This window comes from Eleutherodactylus coqui, chromosome 8 (genome assembly GCF_035609145.1).
Source record: "Eleutherodactylus coqui strain aEleCoq1 chromosome 8, aEleCoq1.hap1, whole genome shotgun sequence".
NCBI classification, from domain to species: domain Eukaryota; kingdom Metazoa; phylum Chordata; class Amphibia; order Anura; family Eleutherodactylidae; genus Eleutherodactylus; species Eleutherodactylus coqui.
Window position 1 is genome coordinate 26,409,694 of NC_089844.1, and position 20,647 is coordinate 26,430,340.

Consider the following 20,647-nt stretch of genomic DNA (forward strand, 5'->3'; position numbering starts at 1 on the left):
CAACCCCATTCAGAAAAGAAGAAGACCGGACTGCGCAAGCGCGTCTAATCCGGCGATTAGACGCTGAAAATTAGACGGCACCATGGAGACGAGGACGCTAGCAACGGAACAGGTAAGTGAAAAATTTCTGATAACTTCTGTATGGCTCATAATTAATGCACAATGTACATTACAAAGTGCATTAATATGGCCATACAGAAGTGTATAACCCCACTTGCTTTCGCGGGACAACCCCTTTAAAGGCAATTTTAGGTTCCAACATCACAGAAGAATTTGGAAATATAAATTTATAAGCACCTTTGATAGTATCAAGAACGGAATGGATCTCGGAGGGGGGTTTCTACATCAGTGGAGATTATGAGGTATGAGAAACCCAGAGCAGAGGTAACACGCTGGCCTGGTGACCCCCGAACATCAATTGAGAGACGATAAAACTTTCACATTCCATGTCACTGGACTAGTTAAGTATGTACTGTTATCCCTTTCTGGTATTTATCTAAGTGCTATTAATCACACCATGTCCTTGCCCTCCCATGTGATCATGTGTATATGCTTTTATATTGATACATCTTTAGCTCTGTTCCACTAGCCTGAGGAAGGTTGGAAAGCTCACTATTACATCATGTATTTTTGTTAGCCACTAAAAGGTATCATATCTACAAGATTACTTGGTTTTTCTTAGGGCTTATTGACAGGTCCAATGCCCGGCCAACGTACGGTGTCTCTTTCTGCAGGCGAAGGAGGCGGGTCGGACCGGGAGCAGTGCACTGAGCTCCCGCCCCCTCTCCGCCCCTCATCACTGTTTAGAATGGGAGGGGATGGGAGGGGCGGAGCTAACTCCCACCCACTCCCGCGCTCTCCCACTGAAAATAGTGACGGAGGGCAGAGAGGGGACGGGAGCTCAGTGCACCGCTCCCGGCCCAGCTCCTACCCTGCAGAAAGGGGCACCGTATATCGGCTGGGCGTGAAACGGATTTTGCATGCGTATTTCAGTCGCGCAAAAAAAATATGCAACATGTTCTATATTCCCAGTGCATTTGTGCAGAGAAAGAAAACATATGGAACACATTAACCCTTTGCAATCCAATTTTGGATTCAGGGTTTCCTAGCGGGCTTTCTCTTTGTGCCATTATACAATGGCACCATCTGCTGGTTAAAGCCAGTACTGCAGTAAGGGACTTGCTGGAGAGGCCCCCGACAATAGAGCGGCCAGTAATATCCAGTAATAATATCCTGCCGGACGTCTTGTGACATCGGAGCTGCACCGCCTTCAATCAGAATGTCGTCAGACAGTGGATTGGAAAGGGTTAAACTAATTAGCTATTTCCATGGCTGAGAGCGTCGCTGCGTGTTTTTTTGCACACGTAAAAAATACAGTAAAGAATGCGGTTGGCACATATGCAATGCCCATTCAGCAAATGCTCACTTGAATACGCTTACACACACGTGACTCAGCCCTAAAAGGTCCTTTTACACGGCACCATTATTGGGTGCCGAAGCGCCCAACCGCCATCCTGAGGATCATCACCCATAGCCAGCTGGAGACTGTTGGATTGAGCAGCCTCCATTCACATCGGCAGTCGATACTTATACCTGCACAATCTGAACGGCGAAGATAAGCGAATGAATTACCGCTTATCGTTGAGATCATGCAGACGTTTACATGGAACGATTACATTTCACACTCCTGCGGTCCAACGAAGATCTGAACGGTAATTATTGTTCAGTATAAAAGGGCAGTAAGGCCAAGAAAACTGTGTGTGAAATCTATGTTACGAAATCTCGTACGAATATGATCCCCATTCCTCTTAATCAAGTCATACACACCTGTGAAGGTAGCCTTAGGGGGTCATTTCCATAAGCTGCAGTTGGCGACGGCTACTAAAAGGGGCACTGAAAACTGCAGTGCTGCACGTGCCGCCCCCGCTGCAGCATTGCCTGTTCCACCTGTCCTGTGTGGTTATATCATATATTATAGTGTATTATACCAGCATATGACATCATTATTATGTCACAGCTCCGTGTCGACCTCTTTACTGTTATCATTGTGCTACGACATCACTGTTTAATATTCCTGTACTATAATATCACTCTTCACTATGACTATACAGTAACATCACAGTGTGTATTATCCATGAATTAATGAGAAGATGGAACAATGCCTCTACGGCGCCATCTATGGGAAGGCAGCAGTCCTGCAAGTCAACATCAGACTTTTTAACAAGCCTTGTAACGATGACTAGGAATTGTGAGCCAAAATCAACCATACACAGACAGCTGTTTTTTGGGTTTTGCCCCTCATCAGTGTGCAGCAGGTTTCTGTCAAAGTAAGAACAGAATGTTAGAAAACTTTGTATATTTTTTAAAAATGAAAAACTACTATCTTGCATTGACATATGTAAGTATTCTCACCCTGTACTCAGCACTTGGGTGAAGCACCTTTTGTAGCCATTCCAGCCTCCAGTCTTCTTGGTATGATGCCACAAGGTTTACACACCTGGATTTGGGGATTTTCTGTCATTCTTCTCTGTAGATTCTCTCAGGCTCTGACAGGTTGGATGCGGGCCGTCTGTGGACGGCCATTATCAGGTTTCTCCAGAGATGTTCGATTGGGTGCAAGTCAGGGCTCTAGTTGGGTTAATTAAGGACATTTACAGAATTGTCCCCGAGCCCCTTTTCATTATTTCTGTACTTTGCTCCACTCAGCTTTCCATCAGCCCTGACCGGTCTCCCTACCCTCCAGCATGATGTGGCCACCACCAGGCTTCACTGTAGGAATGGTATTGGGCAAGTGATGAGCGGCGACTGGTTTCCTCCAGACAGAATGTTTGGAATTGAGGCCAAAAAGTTCAATCGTGGCTTCATCAGGCCAGAGAATTTTGATTCTCACAGTCTGAGGGTCCTTTAGGTGAGAATATCGACCATATAAATATGGCCTCGCTTACACATCAGGGATCTCAGTCTATCTAATTAGGAAGCAGAAATGATTGTGAATCAATTTCACCTGCAACAGGCGAAGCGAAGAGGTGACAACAAGACACCCCAAAAGGGATTCCTCTCCCCTCTTCCTTCCAGACCGATTGTCGCATCTTACTGGATTAGAGTCGAGCCGATCACTGGAGAGTAATCAGAATAGCCAGGAGTCGTTAGTCAATGGAAGCCAAAGGTCAGCAGCAGGAGGTATCGATATGCTTGTAGAAGAGCAGTTGGAAGAGGAGCTTGATCAGGGTGGTAGAACACAATAATCATGCACTGAAAGAGTGGCAGGCTAGGCTTATATAGGAAGTGCAATCAGGAACAGGGGCGGGGTCAGGACCAGGAGTCTGGAACTAGGTAACTAAGAATTATAGAACAAGGCTAGGGTTCAGCAAAGGGAACTGTCCAAGTCCTGGATAGCCTAGCGGAGAGAGCTGCCGACTGGGACAGAAGAGGTCGAGCCCTGACACTGATTCTTCTCTAGTTTTCCGTTTTCCTGGTGTCCTTGTCACTATTGGTACATGAGGTTCTACCTGCAGCCCCATCAGGTTATACAGGTAGTCCTGCTCCTTCAGGATTGCACATCTGCATGTGCCGCAGCAAGAGGGTTTGCTGAGTCTCCGAGCACAAGAGCATACATCAGATGCCAGGACACGGGTTGTTACATGAGGAGAGCTAGACAGGACTGCAGGAGGGCATCAATCCGGCATCAGAACTGGAGGAGCGCTGCCAGAGTCCTACAAGATAAGCTCCAATGGCTACACAGACTCCACGAGGATGGCACATGGGTCTGACGTCCTGTGCAGCTTAACTGGTATTCACCAGAGAACACCAGAATTAGTAGGTCCGCCATTCGTGCCCCGTTCTCTTCATAGATGGGAGCAGGCTGACACTAAGCACATGTGACAGATGTGGAAGAGTCTGGAGATGATGTGATCAGCATTATGCTAACTGCAATATCAGCCAGCATATTGCAGTTAGCATATCTGGCTGATAGCAAATAGTACCCTATTACGTATCAGGATGAAATCCTCAGCGCTACTGTCAGACCTTAGAGTGGGCTGTTGTAGTAATAATACAAATGTGTTTCTTACATCAGTCTAGGCAAACATATATATATATATATATATGTGTACACCTTCATAGGAAATAGCTAGCAGTTAAATGGTTAACTGGTTCAATATTGTACACTGGTGTGTTGGATTCTGTGCTGTAGACCCCTACGCATGGTTCCCAGCACTGGCTCATAAAGGGGGTGGGGGGACTACTTCTTATCTACTACTGCATTCCTTTCGTTCAGACAGGCATATTAATAAGTCTATGCTACTTGGGAATATAGGAATTACGTGTTTGGTAGCGACACACCCCTGGGGCGTTAACATATGTTAATCATTAGCGTCATTACATACTATGCCAATTATGAGTTGTTATGATGTTGGAGGGCGTGCATGTAATGTGTGCATCATGTTCAACTATATTTGTATTGTGATATTAAAAATAAATCAGAAGGGTATTAGAGAATGATGGATAACATGAGTCAGCTCAAATACATTTTCATGCATGAAGCTTCTCATTATAACCAATTTGGAGCAGACTGGTGAAATCTTCTGGAATATATTATTCCCATAACAGGGCTGTGGGCTCCTGGTGCAGGACAATGCGCGGCTTCATAAGGTCAGAGGTTGTAGGCGGTTCCTGGAAGTCAATGATGCCCCGATGGCTCACATGTTCTCCAGACTTGAATCTAACTGAAAACCTCTGGGACATTCTGAATCGGGGCATATGCAAATAACTGGTGAGACACGACCCCCCTTCCTGACCTACGTCGCAGGCCTCTCACCAGCTAAGCCAGAAACCTGCTGTAAACTGATGAAAGAATGCTGCCATCCAATAGGTGGCGCTGCAGAGGTATTAATTCCACCTTCCTTATCTGCATAAATTACCAAGAGGAGATTGCATGGCCTTATAAGTCTCCTCACTCACCTTCTAGGTGTCCCTACATTATTTTTGTGTGCTCTCCTTGGGGAGAGACTATGCCATACCCCTACCTTGACCCAGGTCTGGAAGGAGATCCCCAAGGACATCATTCAACATCTCATTAGGAGCTGCGCAGTAATCTTCAGATTTGCATACACGCATGTAGGGGCCATGCAGACTGCCGAGTCACGTTGTGAGCTGCCAAGCTTAAATAGATTTCCTGCGTGATTTGGAATCCGGTTCTCAGTTGGTCGATTTTGGTTTCCATGGACTGCCGATACATCGTGTTCACACCGGGTGAGACCATTTGTATACGCCAAAGACTTTCAGCTTGCTTCTTTACTGCATCGAGATCCCATGTGTGATTTAGGCTCTATTCACACGGGCTGCAATATCGCACGACTTTGTAGCGCTACAAAAACGCATATATGTGAAGCCCATGGTTTCCAATGGGTTCTTTCAGGCTACAAAACATTTCTCATGTGAAAGAACCCATTGGAAACCATGGGCTTCACATATATGCGTTTTTGTAGCGCTACAAAGTCACGCGATATTGCAGCCCGTGTGAATAAGGCCTTACGGCAGCCCTCCTTTTTTGAGCAGTGTAAAATCTCATACTATACTAAGTGGTTCTCCTCACTCTGTATATATACTAATGTATGTAACAATGTATGTGTACACTAGCCTACCACAAGTGCACTCATTGTCAGCACCCATCCCTCCCCTAGAAGTTGTCGGATCGAATGACACTTTCTCTGTGATTGTAACGCTGATATAAGTAAGTGATTACAATATCAGAGCAAAAGGGTCATTTATTGTGACCCCTAGCCAGGAGACTTTAGGACCCTGTTGTACCGCCTCTAGCTTGGATACAAGATGTGATACAGGGGGCATGGAGGCTTTAGTACCCTGTTGTACCGCCTCTAGCTTGGATACAAGATGTGATACGGACAGGCATGGAGGCTCTAGTACCCTGATGTACCACCTCTAGCTTGGATACAAGATGTGATATGGGTGGGCATGGAGGCTCTAGTACCCTGTTGTACCACCTCTAGCTTGGATACAAGATGTGATACAGGGGGCATGGAGGCTCTAGTGCCCTGTTGTACCGCCTCCAGCTTGGATACAAGATGTGATACGGGGGGGGGGGGGGGCATGGAGGCTCTAGTACCCTGTTTGGACACCTCTTACTTGGATACAAGATGTGATACTGACAGACATGGAGGCTCTAGTACCTTGTTGTACCACCTCTAGCTTGGATACAAGATGTGATATGGGCAGGCATGGAGGCTCTAGTACCTTGTTGTACCACCTCTAGCTTGGATACAACATGTGATACGGGCGGACATGGAGGCTCTAGTACCTTGTTGTACCACCTCTAGCTTGGATACAACATGTGATACGGGCGGACATGGAGGCTCTAGTACCTTGTTGTATGCAAGCTACAGGCGGTACAACAGGGTACTAGAGCTTCCATGTCCACCCGTATCACATCTTGTATCCAAGCTAGAGGTGGCCTAAGATGTGATTCGGGTGGGCATGGAGGCTCTAGTACCCTGTGACAATGTTGTGGGGGCTTCCTGTGACCCCCCTGTGTATGTGGACGAGCATTATCCTGCTGGCAGCCGCCATGAGAGGAACACATGTGGCTGCAGGATATCCTGAACATATCGCTGAACGGTCATTGTCCCTCGTACCACTACTAGGAGGACCAACTGCAGTATATGATGGCCCCCCCAGACCATCACACCAGCAGGGGGCAGTGTGCCCATCCCCAGCAAAGGCAGGATTGAGGCACTCACCCCGAGGTCTCCAGGTGCTTGATTTTTTTTTTTGACAAAGTGTGTAATTGGACATCTGCGCAAGAATCACAAGAAGTATTTATCCCCATATGTTAATACTTAGTGGGGCCCCTTTAGCCCCGATGACATTGTATACTTTTCGTGGCATACTTTCTACTAACATCTGACACACTTCAGCTGGTATTTCCCTCCACTCATCCTGCAAATGTCTAATGAGTTTTCTTAAAGATGGATGAAGTTTGTATCTCCAGACCCGACGTTCCAGTTCATCCCAAAGATGTTCAGTAGGTTAAGGTCGGGACTCTGTGCAGCCGGTCCAATCGTGGAACATCCATATCCTCAAACCAATGTAAAGCAGAGTTGAATTTGTGACAAGGTGCGATGTCTTGGTGGAAGTATGGCCGACCCTTCCCGGCGTATTACCACATTGTTAGCAGCACATTATTGTCTAGTATGTCAGGGTCACCTCCATGGTCGTGGTCCTTGCAACTACAGCCAAAGGCCTGAGACCATGCCACATCAATCATCCCCAGACTATAACTAGACCTCTGCTATACTTAACTGTTGGCACAACACACTCAGGCAGAAGGCATTCCCCAGGATCCTCCACACCCAAGTACCTCCATCTGATGTGAAGGAGTAGTGTGATTCTTCCCTCTATAGAACGTTCTTCCATTACTCAGCTGTCCAATGATGATGCTACTTGCACCATTGTAGACAAGATTCTGCATAGTGATGCATGGCTTGTGTGCAGCGGCATCACCCGTATCTCCAGTAAGGAAGGGGGTACCAGCCCTGGAGATAACGTGTATACATGTAATACATAATAGATGGATGCTTTCAGGTTTAGGTACCTTTACACGGGGGCGATGAGCACCCGAATTCTTGCTAGAAACCGTGAATTCGGGGGGGATAATGATCCTGTGGACACGTGGCCGCTGACAGGGCACTGAGCGACAAACCACGCACTTGTCCGAGCTGCTTGGTTTTTAGCAGAACCAAAAACCACACGACTGTCGGCCCGTGTGGACAGGAGACGCTCAGTGTTTCAGCCACTCCTGTTTACGGTGAATGGAGACGGCGGCCCGAAGACACATCCGACTCGCTGCGCCTCCATCCACAGAACGACTAGCCCTCCTGTGTAAAGCGTAGGTGTGTTTGGCGGCAGCCCGTGGGATGGCTGGTGGGTGCTTATGACCCAGACTGTCGCCCCATGGAAAAGTATCTTTAAACCAGCAGAGAGCTCCTACAGCCTGGAAGTAGTCGCATAGGAAAGACTACTACTCAAGACAAGCTTGGCTGATAACAGGGAACAATCACCATCTTCAGGTCACTAAACCCACAGGGAGGTAACGGCGAATGTGCCAGGAGAGAAGACGTTTAACCCCGTCCCGTGTAACACAGAAAATAGACTTTTATTTGCAGATTGGCCAATGATAGTAATAGTTTTGGCACCACAGGAAAAGAATCGACAGGAATTCACCTCCGGAAATAAATAAAAGTCACCACAGAGCATCGCAACAAGATATCACAAAGACGACGGCGGGGAAGGGGTTAAAGCAAACATTCTCCATAGCAGACTTTAATGGTTTCTTCAGGAGCCGCAGCACAAAACATCCTAAGAAAAATTCACATTTTATCTCTTTTTGAGCAGGGACTAGATGGCGGGGGGGGGGGGGGGGGGGACCAGAGGGGAGCATGAGTGGAGGGTAGGGAGCAACGAGGACTAGAGGGGCACATATGAGAGGAGGGTGGGGTGCAGTGTTGACTAGAGGGTACATGTGAGAAGCGATGGCAATGAGGAGTGTGGCAGGGACTAGAGGGATGAATAGTGTGGAGTAGAGAAGGGACTACAAGGCTACATGTGAGGGAGAGTGGGGATATAGCAAAGACTGTAGCAGAGACTAGAGGGGAGCTTGTGAGCAGAGGGTGGGGGCGGCGAGGAGTAGAAAAGCTCGTGTGAGTGGGAGCAGCGAGGACTAGGGGGGGGTGCATGTGAGAAGAAAGTGGGGGGTCAGCAACTACGGGAGCAGGGACTAGAGGGGAGCATGGGAGCAGAAGGTGCAGGCAATGAGGACGGTGGAAGGGACTAGAGGGACGCATGTGAGTGTCAGGGGCTATTCGCAATGAGGACTATGGCAGGGACTGGATGGATGAAAGGTGGGGAGTAGAGCAAGGACTAGAAGGCCACATGCCAGGGTGGGTGAGGATAGCAAAGACTGCAGCAGGGACTAGAAGGGCACGTGAGGCAGATGGTGGAGGGCATTGAGAACTGGAGCAGGGACTAGAAGAGCACATGTGAATGGATGGCACAGGCGATGAGAGCTGCGGCAGGGACTAGCAGGCCACATGTGAAGGAGGGTGGGGGCAGCGAAGACTGGAGCAGGGACTAGAGGAGTATGTGAGGCAGATGGTGGAGCAGGAACTAGAGGGATGAAGGGTAGGGAGTGGAGGAGGGACTAAAGTGGCACATGTGAGCGGGGGGGGGGGGGGGGAAGGGGGATAAGAGATAGATGGACAGGTGTGAGTAGAGGGCAGTGAGGACAGGAGCAGGGACAAGAGGGAAAGTGGGCAGCAACGAAGACTGGTGCAGGGACTAGAGGGTTAGAGAGTGGGCAGCAGCAAGAACTGGTGCAGGAACTAGAGGGTGGGCAGCAGCGAAGACTGGTGCAGGAACTAGAGGGTTAGAGGGTGGGCAGCAGCGAGAACTGGTGCGGGGACTAGAGGGTTGGAGGGTGGGTTGCAGCGAAGACTGGTGCAGGAACTAGAGGGTTGGAGGGTGGGCAGCAGCGAAGACTGGTGCAGGGACTAAAAGATTGGAGGGTGGGCAGCAGCGAAGACTGGTGCAGGAACTAGACGTTTGGAGGGTGGGCAGCAGCAAGGACTAGAGAGTTGGAGGGTGGGCAGCAGCGAGGACTGGTGCAGGGACTAGAGGATTGAAGGGTGGGCAGCAGCAAGGAGTGGTGCAGGTACTAGACGTTTGGAGGGTGGGCAGCAGTGAGGACTGGGGCAGGGACTAGAAGGTTGGAGGGTGGGCAGCAGCGAGGACTGGGGCAGGGACTAGAAGGTTGGAGGGTGGGCAGCAGCGAGGACTGGGGCAGGGACTAGAAGGTTGGAGGGTGGGCAGCAGCGAGGACTGGGGCAGGGACTAGAAGATTGGAGGGTGGGCAGCAGCAAGGACTGGGGCAGGGACTAGAAGATTGGAGGGTGGGCAGCAGCAAGGACTGGGGCAGCGACTAGAGGGTTAGAGGGCATGCAGCAACAAGGCCTGGTGCAGGAACTAGACGTTTAGAGGGTGGGCAGCAGCGAGGACTGGGGCAGGGACTAGAAGGTTGGAGGGTGGGCAGCAGCAAGGACTGGTGCAGGAACTAGACGTTTGGAGGGTGGGCAGCAGCGAGGACTGGGGCAGGGACTAGAAGGTTGGAGGGTGGGCAGCAGCGAGGACTGGGGCAGGGACTAGAAGATTGGAGGGTGGGCAGCAGCAAGGACTGGGGCAGGGACTAGAAGATTGGAGGGTGGGCAGCAGCAAGGACTGGGGCAGCGACTAGAGGGTTAGAGGGCATGCAGCAACAAGGCCTGGTGCAGGAACTAGACGTTTGGAGGGTGTGCAGCAGCGAGGACTGGGGCAGGGACTAGAAGGTTGGAGGGTGGGCAGCAGCAAGGACTGGTGCAGGAACTAGACGTTTGGAGGGTGGGCAGCAGCAAGGACTGGTGCAGGGACTAGAAGTTTGTAGGGTGGGCAGTAGCGAGGACTGGTGCAGGGACTAGAGGGTTGGAGGGTGGGCAGCAGCGAGGACTGGTGCAGGGACTAGAGGGTTGGAGGGTGGGCAGCAGCGAGGACTGGTGCAGGGACAAGAGGGTTGGAGGGTGGGCAGCAGTGAGGACTGGGGCAGGGACTAGAAGGTTGGAGGGTGGGCAGCAGCGAGGACTGGGGCAGGGACTAGAAGGTTGGAGGGTGGGCAGCAGCGAGAAATGGGGCATGGACTAGAAGCACACATGGAAGTGAAGGGCAGGTGGCATCGAGGACTAGAGAATCAGTGAGGACAAGGACTGGAGGGGCACACATGAGTGGAGTACGGGGGTAGAGAGGATGGGAGCAGGGAACTGGGGCTGAATACTAACAGATCATTAATGTGAAAACAAGTGGGGGTGCACGGCCTGAACCCTCCAATGAAGCTGCAGCTCTGGTAATAACTCTGCTCCAGGAACTGGTGCAGTACGATGTTGGGCAATTTTGTAAATATGTAGCCTTACTTAACTTGTATGTCTTACACTCTAGTTACGTCCAGAGCTGCATCCTACTAGTTTCATTCTCAGGCCAAAAAACCTAAAATCTCACTGAAGGCTCCTGCTGGACCAGCGGCTGTACAGATTATTATGCAGTGCTGCATTGTGGGAGATGTAGTGTTGACAGCACTCTCTGCAGCAGGGGGCACCTTACTGTATTTTCACTAAGATGACAATCAGAATTGTAAATGCAGCTTTGGCTGTGACTGGAGTATAACACATGGTAAGATCGTGTTGGCCCATCAAACTCTAAGGGTGCTTCACACATATGAGAAGATTCTGCAGCATGCAGCGGGACAATCCACAGATCTAGCATCTAAATTTTGATGCAGATTTGAAAATGGCCGCTGGACACAAGGATTGTGGTGCGGATTTCCACAACGGAATATTCCATTACGTGTAAAACCATCCTAAAAAGAAGTGACAACACTCAAAGTGACCCTGTCACCGGCCCGAGCGCTAAATCTAAGTTATGGTGCTCGTGGGCAGGTTCCCAGGAACCAGGGAAAGTATTTTTATACTCACCCGCCTCCTGATGCCTGCGCTGCCAGCCCTGAAAGTCAGCATATATACTGCGCAGCGGACTCAGCTGCAGACTGTGTGCCAACTCCTATAGAGACCAATGGGGGCGCGCACATCCTGGAGCTTTGCGTTTGATGGCGCAGTCACCTGCTTAGTTCACGGTTCACACGCTGAATTTCAAGGGTGACAAGGATGGCACCAAGAGGTGGACAAGTCGAAAAAGCACCTCCCCGGGCTCCTGGGAACCTGCCCTATGAGTACCACAATTTAGCTTATGGTGCTTCTTGCCGGTGACAGGTTCCCTTTAATATTGATGACCGCTGACGGCAGCCTGGCCCTGCGCAGGGGGCGTGTCCAACTATAATGGCGGGTTTAGTAGCTTCTGGTCACCCTAATAAGGACACAAATGCAACTCAGGCAAAACATGAACCGGACGCTGGAGGGAAGAGGGAACAGCTTCAGCAGGGGCATCAAGAACTACAGCTAAATTCCTTTAATCCGGCATCAAGACACAGACTTACACTCTCATCTTTCAAGGGGTATTGCGGGAGTTAGTGAACTTTTTCTATTAATAACCAACAGGTCATCAGTAGCTGATCGGTGGGGACCCGCCGCTCTGATCCTGGGCCAAGCAGCGGATTCCTAATATGCTGTTGCTATGGACAGCAGGTGAAATGAAAAGCGCTGTCCATCGCGCAGTGGCCCAGGTTGGTATTGCAGGCGCAGCTGGAAGCAGAAAGTGCTAACTACAGGGCAACAGCCCGGATTGGTATTGGAGGCGCAGCTCCTGTAGCACCAGGACCAATGGGTCCAGACGATCATCTATAGACGACCTGTGAGATTTCAATGCAAAAAGTTCACCAAGTTCTAGAATACCCCTTTAAGGGGGAACTGTCATTAGCCCCAAATGTCCTCACAGGCTCCCTCCTGTCAGATCTTTGCTGGAAACAACTATTGGACTATCAGAATTTCCAGATCATTAGATGCCGAATTAAAGGAATGTAAATGCATTTCTAAAAAATATTTACTAGGTCAAAAAAACAAAATATGGAGGAAAAAAGTGTTAAAACAGCAAAAGATGCCGAAAATGTCGATGTGCTCAGAGCTGGATATGCGTCACTCCTCCTAGGGCATGCTGCAGCCAACAGGAATAAATTGCGCAGAAGTGTGGTTAGTGTGGCCAGGACAACCCCAATCCAATGGTCTTATCCGGCCGCAGAAAAGGATTTCTGTATTCCTGCCACAACCTTGGGCTACAAACGGTTTTATGAGCAGTCTATGAACGGGACCTGTAATATCAGTTCTGTCCACCAGGTGCAGCACAGACGCCACATTTCATATTTTCTGTGCAGTATAAAGCATCACTCAGGGGGTGATCTACAATCAGGAGAGGTGACATCAAGCTTCGAGAGCTGAAACCAGACCAGTCTGTGGGAAATCCACTGCTGAGAAGGTGTCCCCGACGCACAAGAGGAGTGCGTCCCTGCAAGTATTGATGCGCTTAAAAAATAGCCGCCTTGACTATCATGATAATTACATTTAATGGAAGAAATAAAAATATATTATTCTATTAGTGGTCAAGGAAACAAAAAAAAAATCTCTCGGGTAGCGCCCTCCAAACTGTGGTCCTCCAGCTGTTGCGGAACTACAACACCCAGCATGCGTTGACAGGCTATGTAGTTTTGCAACAGCTGGAAAGCTACAGGTTGGGAAGCGCTGCTCTAGGGGAAAGAATGGGTCTGAACACACTAACATTTCATAATTCTCTGCTTACAATGATGAGCGGCGCCTGCACCAGCTGATCAGCGGCAGGCGACTGGTACCCGGTGGTGGCTCAGTTCCAGGCCCGGTGTACTAGATGACGTTTGCTCCAGCCTCTGCATTAAATCCATTAGTCCTGGAGGCGGACGGGAGTCAGTAAAGCGCTGCTGCTTGTGCAGATTGGGGGTCCCAGGAGAAGCAGTTTTCAGAGACGAGGTGAAATGTATACGGTGTACGATTCTCTGGCAGTGAATGTACGGGGAAGGGGGCGCCGTAGTGCACAAAGCAACGTCACATAAATAAAAATCTCATCTATTCATTTTGAAGCGAAGCGACGGTAGAATTATCCTCTAAGAAACGATCGCGTCTCTGGCGATGAGAAATGGCGACTTCAGAAATCTATCATCTGTTTATAACATAAAGTGCAGCAGTGCTGATTTGTTTTTGTTTTTTTGTTCTCCTCAATGTCCTTCTGTGTGTTGCCGGACCCGGGGCGAGCGGACGTCCGATGAGCGTGCGCTCCCTGCCGCCGGGCGGCTCCTTAATGGGCTGGTTCCTTCCGTTAATGAAGTGATGACGGTTTTATGATCCCTTCTTCGTAGACCTTCAGGATCGCTTCGCACACAAATCTGTACTGACTCTGCGAAGGAGATGGTGACACAAACACAAACAATTCAGCTCACAACGGGATGAGATCACAACAACTTGGCGGCATCTTCCGGAATTAGCCCTCCCCCCCCCACCTGTCCGTAGCTGTGTCTGGTGAAAACCAAACACAACCGACAAGACAGGAACGACACGGTTTCTTGCAGTAAGCAGCCATGTTCTAATAGCACCAAACAACCCCGTTAAGACAATCACACCAACATTGATTTTTCTGTTTTTGACACAAATTTCATTTTAACCCCTTCACGAAGAAAGAATTTCCAATTTTTCATTTTCGGATTTTTAGCCCAACCTTCCAGGAGCCAAAAAAAACTTGTTATTTTCTAATTTTCCCAGCGACATAGTTGTATTTCTAAGCGTAGAACTTAATGTACTGAAAAACTTTTAAGGGCTGCGTTCACATGCAGCAGGCGTGATTGACCGCAGCAGAAAATCTGCATCAAGTTTTGCATCAGTCTGCACCATTGGTGCAGATTTTGCTGCGGATCCGCAGCCAACCTACAATTGATCGACGTCACAATCTGTACCAAAATCTTCTACATGTGAACGTACTTTAAAAAATTTATAAAAGTAAAAAATTATAAAAAACACAATTTTGCCTTTTTTGGGTGGGGCGGGGTGTTAGTTTTTACAGCATTCATGGTGCACTTTGTTCTGCGGCTCAGTACAGTTACAGCGATATTATATTAATAGTTTTTGCGTTACTACATGTAAAAAGTGAAGAAACTTTTTTCTAAACGAATATTGATTTCTGTCGCGGTATTCTAAAAACCAAGACCTTTAAAAAGAAGAAATGTTCCCGTCTTTGGGTGCACGAAGACTTGCTTATTTTACAGGGTAAACTGTAGTTTTTGGGGGATTTTCTTAAGTACTATTTTGAGGTCACTGCATCTTTTTGATTACTTTTTAATACGTTTTACTTTTTTTTACGTGTTCAGCCTGCTGGATGAATAGTACAACATTTTAATAGTTCAGACTTATGAACACAGCGATACCAAATAAGATTGTTTTTTTTTTTTTGTTTTTTTTTAATTCTTAAATTCTTTAGATAAAATTTATAGGGAAAAAAATGGGAAAAGGGTTTTTTTCTTTAACCATTTTTAAAAACTTTAAACTTTTAATAAACCTTTTTATACATTTTTTTCAAGTCCCAATAGGGGACTTCAACTTATGAACACCTATAGTATATACTGCAGCACTATACACTGTACTACTTCTGTATTGCAGTATATAGTGCTTTACAATGTTGCCTGTTAAACCCAATAGCAGGCAGGCAGGCACACTGCTATATGGAGGAGCTTGCTGAAGTGCAGAATACTGATGAACAACCACAGGCGTCCGTACAGTGTGGTTCACTACTGAGGTGCAGGGCAGTAAGTCATTAATAGGATGTAAGCCCCCATGGTGCACTACCAACATTAGTAGGACTGGCACCCTTTCTATGCCTTATGTATAATACTAAGCAGCCCTGCAATATGTAGTAGGTGTGCGAGTGGTTGTTCATCAGTATTTTTCACCTGAGCAATGTTCCTCCGTGCAGCAATTTGCCCATCTGCATGCTGAGGGATGTGCTGTTTATACCTGCCTTTGTATATTTGTATCCGTAAACCAGTAAGTGTGGCCACTCGTGCATCCAGTCAGTGGAGGGGGCTTCCTCCAGTGCTCTATAGTTTCCCCTCGGGACTCAACTGTTGGGTGCTGATGGGCTAGAATGGCAGCCTGGAGTCTAGTGAAAGATCCCAGGGCTGCCATGCATGACTGAAAATCACTATATACTGCAATACAGAAGTATTACAGTACACAATACCTTCCCTTGTATTTTGCATCAGTATATCAGTAAGTATGGCAACTGGCACAGATTTTTCTGAATTTCGAAGTCCTTTTTCTGTGATTTGTTTAGACACACGGTCGGCTTTGACAGCGGCATCTAAATTGTTAACAGGCCTGATCAGAGCTAGCTCTGATCACGGCAATTGCTGGTGGGTACCCATGGTAAAAAAACAGCCAATAACTGCTGAATAATGGAACAAATTCGACTCCCAAGCCCACTCCATACACCCTTCACTGCATGGCGTATATTCATGTGATACGGTGAGAAAGGAGTTAAGGAGGTTTTCAGATCTTGACCTATTTTCATGATAGGTCATCAATATCAGATCGGTGGAGGTCCACCACTTGGGACCCCCGCTGATCAGCTATTTGAAGAGAGCACTGCAGCCCGTAGCGGACACAGCGCTGTACACTGTATAGGGACTTGCCTGGTATAGCAGCTCAATAGCTTTCACTTGAACCGGACTGACCTGCCCTCAGCCCATGTGACTGGTGAACACGGCATATTCCAACAGCTTATCCATGTGTGACTGGTGGGGTTTGCAATGCTGACACCCCTACTGATTGTACATGGTGCTGCTCTCGTCCCTAATAGTAAGCACCTGACTCTCACAAACCTCCTTATTATATTGGGGGGATGCAGGGCATGCTGGGTACAAACTACAAAGAGGAAGCATAATACATAGGTTGTGGCGTTACCGGAGTCTGGATCATCATGGCGCGCTGATCTCTCATCGTCCTTACAATGTCCAGTGGGTACACCGCTTGGTTACACTCCATCAGACACATCGCCGTCTCCATAGTGATGAGCACGCCTGTCCGACCGATCCCGGCGCTGCCACAGAGCAAAATGAACAGTTTGTTTCACAAGTAACAATGATATCATAGCGGCTGTTACATTATATTGTTATTCTAGTGGCTCTCATCCGGTCACACTGTCTATAAGTAGCAGCGCCTGTAACTAGTAACGATCCAGTTGTGCATTCACTTGTGAGAAACTGCTTGTGTAAACTGGAATGTCTGTATTGTCCTCTGTGGCCACCAGGGGGCAGTAACACCAGTACAGACACTAAGAGAAAGTTCTGCCTACTAAAACTTTCTATTCAGCAGTTCTGTAACTTAAGAGGGTTTTCCAGGACTGATCTACTCTATCCTCAGGTCATCAAGAGATTATCAGCGGGTGTTGGCATCTTGAGACCCCCAGTGATCAGCTGTTATCTGGGCTGCTATCAATGTGGACAAAGCCACAAGCCGACAGCTCTGTACACAATGCAATGACCTGGTTTGGTATTGAATCGGAGCTGTGCCTGCATTACCAACCCGGGCAGCTGCAATGCATAACGGAGCTGTCAGCTTCCTGTTCTGCACACACTAACAGCGGGCCAGAAAGCAGCCGGAATGATGGACCCCCACCAATCAACTCTTCATTAAGAGTTCAGACCTGGAAAACCCCTTTAAAACCCCATTTTTCAGAAAGCTGGGTGGTGATCACAGTTTTGACAGCTCTCGCGGCAGTCATCACCCAGCTCTCCCAGTGTCCTGAATGACTAAGGTGCTGCACAGCGATATGAGATGCAGCGCTGCATACCTGTTTAGAAGCTGGGAAAGCTGGGTGAGAACCAATATGCTCAACCATAAAGCTCCCACAGATGACACCCAGCTTTCCCAAACCCAAGAATAGAAAATCCGCCTATTTCAGCAGCGAGTATTACTGTATGATTAGGCCGGTATAACATCCATTGCAGCCACACTTTTGGTCATCCTACTTTCCCAACCTCCTGGATATCACACCTGCCTAGTCATGCAGTTAAAAAGAGAAGATGAGATAAAATCATCTACATTCAGGAGTCTGGGAAAGCTGGGTGCCTCCTGTGTGATTTTTAATGGCTCGGCCATGTTAAGCTTCACATGGATAGAACCTCTAAAAAGAAGAAAGGAGAGGACGACTCCAGCGCTGATATCAGTTTAAGATGGCCGACAACGTGTATAGGAGAAAGTAGGTGGAGCTAGCCCGAGGCTGAATGTGTGGAGCCCAATGGTTCAACCGGGTAATGAAAGAATCACAGAAGTGCTGCCAGACCAGGCAATACAACAGACCCGATCACAGAGGGGCGAGTGGATATTAGGTGGAAAAATTGGGGAAAAAAAAACTGTTAACGGTGCAAACTTCCTGATTATTAAGTCGATTGTAACAATCCAACTTCTCCTTTACTGATTGATAAGCAGCAAACAGAATGCATCACAGGGCTAAAATCCATTCCTCAGCTCGGCTGGGGGACCCGCCGTCCGCAGGGTGGTGCCCGAGCGCATAGTGTGACCGTGATTTTAGAGGAGTGGAAGCGCAATTTCAATTTCTCCACTTCTCAACAAAGGAGAAGTTGGATTGTTACAATTGACTTTAGAATTTAAAGGGGTTGTCCCGCGCCGAAACGGGTTTTTCTTTTTTTAAACCCCCCCCCCCGTTCGGCGCGAGACAACCCCGATGCAGGGACTGAAAAAAAGAACAGGACAGCGCTTACCTGAATCCCGGCGCTCCGGTGACTTCTATACTTACCGGTGAAGATGGCCGCCGGGATCCTCTACCTCCGTGGACCGCAGGTCTTCTGTGCGGTCCATTGCCGATTCCAGTCTCCTGATTGGCTGGAATCGGCACGTGACGGGGCGGAGCTACACGGAGCCCCATAGAGAACAGGAGAAGACCCGGACTGCGCAAGCGCGGCTAATTTGGCCATCGGAGGGCGAAAATTAGTCAGCTCCATGGGAACGAGGACGCTAGCAACGGAGCAGGTAAGTAAAAAACTTTTTATAACTTCTGTATGGCTCATAATTAATGCACAATGTACATTACAAAGTGCATTAATATGGCCATACAGAAGTGTATAGACCCACTTGCTGCCGCGGGACAACCCCTTTAATCATTTCGTTGTTTGCACCGTTACCATTTTTTAAAAAATTTTTACACCTAGTTTAGGACAGTGAACTTCATCCTGTGGCTGTAAGGGCATCCTGGGAGTTGTAGTTTTGCAATAGCAGCAATTCCACTACACAGAGCTGGTTAAGAAGATATCGCTCTTCTAATTCATGGAGTTCTTCCATTAGTGATGAGAAGGGTCATTGCCCTTAACATTAAAGGGATGTTCCCATCTCAACCAAACATGGCTGCCACAGGAACACTGCTGTCTACGAGGTAACGAGAGGACCGAAACAGTCAAACACAGTTGGGTTACACTTCTTACAGAAATGAATGGAACTACAGAAACAGCGTAGCACAGCGAACTCCATTGTTTCTGTAACTCAGCTGCGGAAATCATGCGTCTCGCTGGCTCGGATCTCCAATTCACCTCTGTAGGAGTTAGGGAAACAGTGTAGCGCAGAGAGCTTCCTTGTTTGTGTAATTTTCAGCCACTGCATACAGTTGGGCTCAGGGCAGTCGGGTCACAATGCAGGCTAGGTACGGGTACGGGAGGTGAGCCCCTCATGTATCAGACATTTAGGGCACATCCTATGGATGGGAATACCCCTTCAAGCAATAGGAACACAAGTAAGGTGCTGCGGGGAGGATGCTACCTGCAGTGAACCACCACCGGCTCCTCTTGGTTAAACCTTTTCTGTCTCACGAGACACACAAAATCCAGGAAGTCGCTGGAGTCGTCTGGGACCCCGTGGTCGGGCCACGCTGTGTACTGGATCTGCGTGAGCGGGCGACTTTCATCTTTCTAAAAAGAAAAAAGTTCTGCTGTTAGTAACCTGAGGGCGACGGCCTGGACCTCAAGAGTGGAACTTGTCCGCATTTCACCTGAAGTAGCGATCACTTCATGTCTCGCACTGTCTGCCGCTAATCCTTACCTCTAGGTTAGTCATCGTCATCTCTCGGAAAACATACGCAGGGTTCCCCTCCTCCGAGTGGCAGGTTATTCTGAAATTTCCAAACTCTGAGCTGACGGTGGGCTCCGGCCAGTACTGGTGGCACTTCACCTGAAAAGACAGCACCGTGGGGGTATTGCAGGATTCTCCTGGTTTTATGCAAGTATTAATTATCTGTGCTTGCGGTCAGTGAATACAAACATTCTTGTTTGCATTCAGATACTGAAGGCCTCTGTTAGCTACACAGCTAAGTGTCTGTTACAATGAATCAGTGTAGCATACCCTTTATTGGGGGTTAATGTGGTTTTTTTTGTACAGCTATCCCTCAGGCATCAAGGACAGGAGAGATTTATGTTTACCTGACAGAAGATTGCCTGCTACACTGTAACAAACCCTCAGTTGTGCGAGCAGGACCCGGTCAGGATGAATTCCCAGCCTCCGTACATTAACAATAATCATCACGTTCACTGACAGCAAACAGAGATTTTGTAAACAGTGAGGAGAAATAGCGAAATCTAAATCTAAACTGTCTTGACGACGCAGACCGTAGCATCCAGGAAGCTGCAGACATTGTGGGGAGCTAGTAACTAGAAATGCCTTCAGCCCCTAAGACTAAACTTAGTTATTCCTTTATCCACAGAATTGGTGGGGGTCTGACAGCTAAGACCCCCGCTGAGCCTGAGAACGACGGTCCGGAGCAGCGCTCGCACATACGCACGACTGCTCTATCCATTTCAATGGGACTGCTGGTGATCGCTGAGTTCAAGCGCTTAACTATTTCCGCAGCCACAGTAAGATGAATGTGACAGCTGCTCTAGACAATCATTCTCAGGATTGCTGGGGGTTAAGAGGTTGGACCACCGATCCTGTAGATAGGGGATAACTAACTTTGATGGGCCGAAAACATAAGTGTTTTCCAGGAAAATACTAATGATGACCTATAGGGTAGGTCATAAATAGTT

The 20,647-nt window shown here is 48.3% G+C and overlaps 1 protein-coding gene across 2 annotated transcripts in view; it reads right to left on the reverse strand.

The window, feature by feature from the left end:
• Positions 1–13,081: 13,081 nt before the first annotated feature.
• Positions 13,082–20,647, reverse strand: part of PTPN4 (protein tyrosine phosphatase non-receptor type 4) — a 91,494-nt gene continuing 83,928 nt past the window's right edge. For both annotated transcript variants that reach the window (XM_066575355.1, XM_066575356.1), the window contains exons 24-27: positions 19,668–19,796; positions 19,389–19,537; positions 16,521–16,656; positions 13,082–13,965 (exon numbers count right to left, since the gene is read on the reverse strand). In XM_066575355.1, coding sequence (XP_066431452.1) covers positions 13,888–13,965; positions 16,521–16,656; positions 19,389–19,537; positions 19,668–19,796 — 492 coding nt within the window. In that variant the 3' untranslated portion in view covers positions 13,082–13,887. The remainder of the gene's footprint in view (positions 13,966–16,520; positions 16,657–19,388; positions 19,538–19,667; positions 19,797–20,647) is intronic.